General features: G+C 34.9%; 1 protein-coding gene across 1 annotated transcript in view; it reads right to left on the bottom strand.

The window, feature by feature from the left end:
- Positions 1-3,922, bottom strand: part of smyd2b (SET and MYND domain containing 2b) — a 16,771-nt gene extending 12,849 nt beyond the window's left edge. The window contains exons 1-2 of the mRNA XM_016449862.1: positions 3,490-3,922; positions 1,361-1,424 (exon numbers count right to left, since the gene is read on the bottom strand). Of these exons, the coding sequence (XP_016305348.1) occupies positions 1,361-1,424; positions 3,490-3,665 (240 nt within the window). The 5' untranslated portion in view covers positions 3,666-3,922. The remainder of the gene's footprint in view (positions 1-1,360; positions 1,425-3,489) is intronic.
- Positions 3,923-6,038: the final 2,116 nt, after the last annotated feature.

Here is a 6,038-nt window from a genome sequence, read left to right as displayed (position 1 = left end):
AAAAACAATAAAAAATAAATAAAATAAAATAAAAATTACATTTAAATATAATTTTCCAAATTCAAAGACAATTCCAAATTGTATTTTTACAAAATTTATTTAAAAAATAAATAAATCAAGAGCAAATGCAAAAATATTGTAAAAAATTGGGGAAAAAATCGGTGCTATGTCACCCAGCCCTGATGAATAATATGGATAAACTAATTAAATTGATTTGTGTGGACAGCCACATAGTTTGGTACAAAGTTTTGTTGTAGAAAACTGTACACCTACAATTTAGAGGGAGTTGAGATATTTAAATCCTAATGTGCTTTTTGCAGATGGAGCCTCATACAAAATATGGGAAAAACATATCAATGACTTGGTGCCATGCATGTGGAGTCACTGATGTTTCTGAACTTCATGAACCGATAGCCACTTAAAAGGGCAATTCACTGCTGATATGGTGGACTTTTAATAAAAACTTGGCTGTCTGTGCAGTAGAAAGGTGAAAAAAAAATTCTGCATAAAATTGCATATATACATGACTATAGAAAACATAGAAAGTACTGGGACCTTTCCTTTTGGCAAAAAACTTTTAACACCCATAATAAATTTTTGATTTTGGCACCATCCCTCTGTTGATCCAACTGCCTGTGGGCGGGAATACAAAAATGTGCAAGTTCAATCTGTAGTTTTAACAAAAGTCTTGTGAAACTGTGCTGTTATTATCAGCACAGTACACGCATTGGCCAATTTTTCCGCATGTGCTCTGGCCCATTGTTTCACAGACAATTTTAAAACATTAAATAATTTAAAAACAAAAAATACTGAAGTACAGTCTTTGTTATATGATAATAAATAATTTAAAGGGGTCCTATTATGCTCTTTTACAAAGTCTTGTACAGACTAACTAAAGTTGAAAAAGTGAAAAAGCATAATAGGACCCCTTTAAGTAGATTTGTTTTACTTTTTATCAAGGTTTTCCCCCCTCAATTTCTGATTGTGACACTGTTGTCTATGGAAAAAAAAAAAGTAAGAATAGCGAGGTGTAAATTCGAATTCTGGAAAAAAAAAATAGAATCATGAGATATACACTCAGAATTGCAAGATGTAAACTCAGAACTGTGAGAAATAACTCACCCTTTTTGAGAAAATAAGTCTGCATCGTGAGATTAAATGTCACAATTACCTTTTTTTTTATCCCGTGGCAAAAACAAGCTTCCAAAGCTGTCAGATACCCTTTTACTTCATGTATGTCTTTCTTCCAGAGTTCTTATTAGTCCTTTTGCTTGCAATTTGTTTCTTCGTTCTTTATATCACTGTTATTATATGATTGTGTGTGTGTGTGTGTGTGTGTGTGTGTGTGTGTGTGTTTTACCTGACAGTTCACATTGCAGTAGAATGCTTTTTTGCACTTTCCACATTTTGCAAGACCCTTTTTCCTGTACATGAAGGAGAAAAAAAAACAACCACCAATGTTCATTAAAACTCTTAATGATAAAAAATAAATGTGTGTGTGAGTGTGTGTGTGTGTGTGTGTGAAAGAACAAGCAATATTTTCATGTGACAGTAAGCATGTTTCATGTGTAAATTGCTGCAAGTTTTGACTACATGAAAATATAACTTGTTTGTCGGCATGCATTAATTCACTATATTTTCAAAGTGACTTGTGGTTCATTTACAACTGAGACTAGAACAGAATGTGATAGAGCAGCTATTAGATTCTAAAGCAGCAATCTCTCTTCGGCAGCTGTGCTGTCGCCACACAGGGCCAGAGCAAATGTCCCGAGTTTGGGCAGCTGCTTCTGAACATGCTGCTGTATTTTTAGAAATGTAACAAATAAGGAGATTCTGTTTTATTTATTTTAATCAGGTTTGTTAAAAGTGTGATTGAATGATGTAAGTTCATTTGCGCAACCATGTATTTGCTATAACAATGAAAATACTTGAAAAAAAAACTGACAACAATTGAATCAACAAGTAATGATGCAATCCTTTAAATCTTAAGTCTCGAGTGTAGCAGAATTCAATGGGTGTAAAATGATTATCATGTCACATGTAACACATTTTATTTAATGTGACAGAAAAAAAGTAACACCAGTGACACAATGAAACAGTGACATACATAAGACCAAAGATCCTTATTTTTCAACTATAATTAAGTAGATAAGACTAAATTGTTACATTTGGCAATTAGAGAAAGCAGTTAGTTAAAGAACATAAACATAAACTGATCTTCACTGGTGTTACCCCCAAGGAAGGTAACACCAGTGACAATTTTCATGAAAAATGCATTTTACAAAATGTCTGCTGCAAGGTATCGAACCACATGTTGTCAATCATACTCACTAAATTAAGTAGTTTAATCCATTTGTATTCTAGTTTTTTACAATTCCCTAACAATAAAGGAGGCCATACCAGTGACTTCCACTAAAAGCTTCATGAAATCATGAGATAAATGAGAAAATTTCTGATAACTGAAAAGAGACCGTGGACTTAACATGAGCCTTTTTTCATAGATCTTCAGGAAATAGGAAGAAGGAAGTCAAGTGATGTCATCAGTGTGATTTTTATTTCAAAATAAGTTAAATGGACAACTCCAGGGGACCACTACTTTCATTATATATTTTATAATATTTATTTGGCATTTTGTTTATGTCATTTACATGATATATTTGATAGTTAAGAATACATCATTGTATTTTAATTGGTAGAAAAACCTGTTTTTGACCTCAAAATAAAGCACTTTCCCTCTGTACATGGCTGTGGGGACGAGCAGTTTTGTGGTGCTTGGAATTCTATAAAATTAATTAAAAACAAATATTGCCACATTGATGGCTCAAGAAGGTGTAATTGTTCAAATAACACATTGTTTTATTTTAAAATATTTAAAAAAAATTGTAACCCTAAAGTGTTTTTCAAGTGTAATATTTCTGTAAAGGCTAGGGACAGAAAAAACATGGACATTTCCATAGAATGACCCTGTGACCTTTTGGAGCTTATCTGCTGGTCATGACAGAAAAGAGAGATACATCTAAAAGTAGAGAAGGGCTTGTTTATATTGTTTAGCGCTGTCTTTTCTGTTTTTATTCTGTATATCAAAAAACTTTAGACCATGCCTTCTTTCACGCTAAAATAAAAAAACTGATAAGTTTAGTTCAATTCAAACAACGCACTCTCTCACATTTAAAGAAATCTCAAAGCTTGCAGCTCTACACATGCGGTCATTCATTCAGCTTGACCAGAACGCTCGAATAAAACAATAACATTTTCTAATTAAGCTGCAGAAATGCATCAATGCTAACAAATGAGAACGTACACTTTTTTTTTTTTTTAATTTAGCGATGCGTTACTTTACTAGTTACTTGAAAGAGTAATCTGATTACGTAACTCGCGTTACTTGTAATGCGTTACCCCCAACACTGGTCATAATAACACAATAGCCTAAACCATAGAAAATAAATGCCAACATGTCCAAAAAAAAAAGAAGAAGAAGAAAAGTCAGACCTTGTAAAGCACTGTTCACAGATGAATCCTCTCTCGTTGACAGACAGTACGTATGAATAAGCGGGACACGAGAACAGCAATTCACCGACTCCATACGCTCTGCTCACCCGCAGTCCTCTGCCCTTCCCTGGGCTGTCAAACTGATCAATGCCCGCGATGCCCTCCGACTCCACCATGACACACTAACCTAACTCTTAACGGTAGTCCGCACCGGTGTTCAGAGTTGTGAGGTTTCTGAGATTTTAGATATAAATGGGTGGAGCATATGAACATTTATGAGTTTCCCCAACATGCGCGTGGAATTGTCCACGCCCGAGTCTCAGAATTTATTTTCGGAAGGTAATGAATTTATTAAATATAATTTTTATTAGAAAGTAATCAAGTTTAAGCGTCACGTATGCCTAAATTACAAATCGTAACACTTAGTTGTATAGTTTGTAATGTTGTTTAAGTATGCATGCTGCAACCGTCTTGCAAGTCAAGCACAAAACGGTTTTTCGTGGATCAAGTGACACGCGTGGCTTCTTTTAGAGTCTGCCTTTTTAGAATTTCTCTCCACTGTTTTTGTCTTGCACGAATCCACCTATAAATATAGCATGCCACACGTAACTCTTCAAATAGATCAAGTTGTATGCACCTGGTATATCTATTACTTTGCAACGGTAAGTTTCCCAACAAACATGAGACGTCGGCCCGACGTGCAGATCATGTCTATATTATGGCATTCGGACGGATTCTTTATGAGGTGTGATTTAAGCACTTACGTTGCTAACTAAGCAATCAGTCGTGTCGATCGTCGCGTACCTTGCCGTGAGCAGAAGCCGTGACCAATGACGTGTGATAAGAAGCGCGACACTTTCGTCGCCCCCCTTCTCGCGTGAGAAGCTGCCTGAGAAGATACGTGAGAAGCTACGTGACGTCTGCGCCTGTGTCATCTGCAGTACCTTTTGCCAGTTCTGTGTGTGATTTTGTCAAATGTCTTAAGTGCTATAGATTAGTGTGTTTTGTTTTGTTTTGTTCTGAGCAAAAAGAAAGAAAAAACCTGTGTGTTATAACATTTTAGCACCTCCAAATCCCAGAATATTCTATAATCTTCAGAATATTGACGAAAATATGATGAGTAAAATTTAAATTACGCTGCAATATTAGCTAATCAATGAACTTACAATGTTATTTAGAAAAAGTGCTTATAAATTGTAAAACAACAACCAGGAACAACATAACCTATATATTGATAAATGATTAATAAATGTTTATACATAGACCTATTTGAAAATGTTTTGAAACTGGTCTAAACTCTAAAAAAAACTGGTGTTATATAGCACTAAAAGCTGTTCTTTGGCTTGTAATCATAGGGGAACCACTTTTCCTCTCAGTTTGCTTAGCAATCAGCAAAAAGTGCATATATCACACCCCATAGAACGTGACGTCTGCGTCTGCCTGAACGTGACGTCTGCGTCTGTCGAACGTGACGTCTGCGTCTGCCACATTACAGTTCGTCTACCTGAACGTGACGTCTGCGTCTGTCGAACGTGACATCTGCGTCTGTAATAATAATAATAATAATAATAATAATAATAATAATAATAATAATAATAATAATAATAATAATAATAATAATAATAATAATAATAATAATAATAATAATAATAACAATAATAATAATAATAATAATAATAATAACAATAATAATAATGTTCCTGTGGCTCAGTGGTAGAGCATTGTGTTAGGAGCGCAAAAGGTTGTGGGTTCAATTCCCAGGGAACACACATACTGGTAAAAAATGTATAGCCTGAATGCACTGTAAGTCGCTTTGGATAAAAGTGTCTGCTAAATGCATAATATGTTTAATTTATATAGCGCCTTTCCCAAGCTCAAGGACACTGTACAAAAGCAGTAACACAATAGACAGTCGATTCACATAATCATAAACAGTCATTTCACAATCAATTAATCAAATTAAGTGGACAGTGGACATTTGCCCAGTCCGGGGATAGACATGATTGCAGTTGCATATCATGGTACAATTATGTACTGGAAACAGAGATACATAACATAGTATAAGTAACAACAGAAAAAGCATAGTGTCAATAAGTAACAAACAAAGAATAGTAAATGCAACAAAAAAATACACAGAACAAAACTACTCAGAGAGAATTACAGCTGGTAGTATAGGATGAGGAGAGTGTCTAAAGATGTTATGACTGATAGTATTGGGTAAACAAGTAGGTTTTGAGTTGTGATTTAAATACAGAGTGTGAAGTTATTGTCCTTAGTGCCAGTGGTATAGAGTTCCATAGTTTAGGTGCAATTACGGAAAATGACCTGCCACCCATTGAAGATAGACGAAATCTAGGTACAGTAAGAAGTGCACACCCTGCAGATCGAAGTGATCGAGGCAGAACGTAAGGAGACCGTAGATCAGAGAGATAAGGAGGAGCAAGGCCACTGAGTGATTTAAAAGTAAGCAGAAGAATTTTGTAAGTAATGCGAGATGATAGGGAGCCAATGGAGTTTAAATAAGATAGGGGTAATATGAGCAGATCGTT

Source organism: Sinocyclocheilus anshuiensis, unplaced genomic scaffold (genome assembly GCF_001515605.1).
Source record: "Sinocyclocheilus anshuiensis isolate Anshui unplaced genomic scaffold, SAMN03320099.WGS_v1.1 scaffold659, whole genome shotgun sequence".
NCBI classification, from domain to species: Eukaryota; Metazoa; Chordata; class Actinopteri; order Cypriniformes; family Cyprinidae; genus Sinocyclocheilus; species Sinocyclocheilus anshuiensis.
The sequence above is the reverse complement of the archived record's forward strand: the minus strand, read 5'-3'. Positions and strand labels throughout refer to the sequence as shown.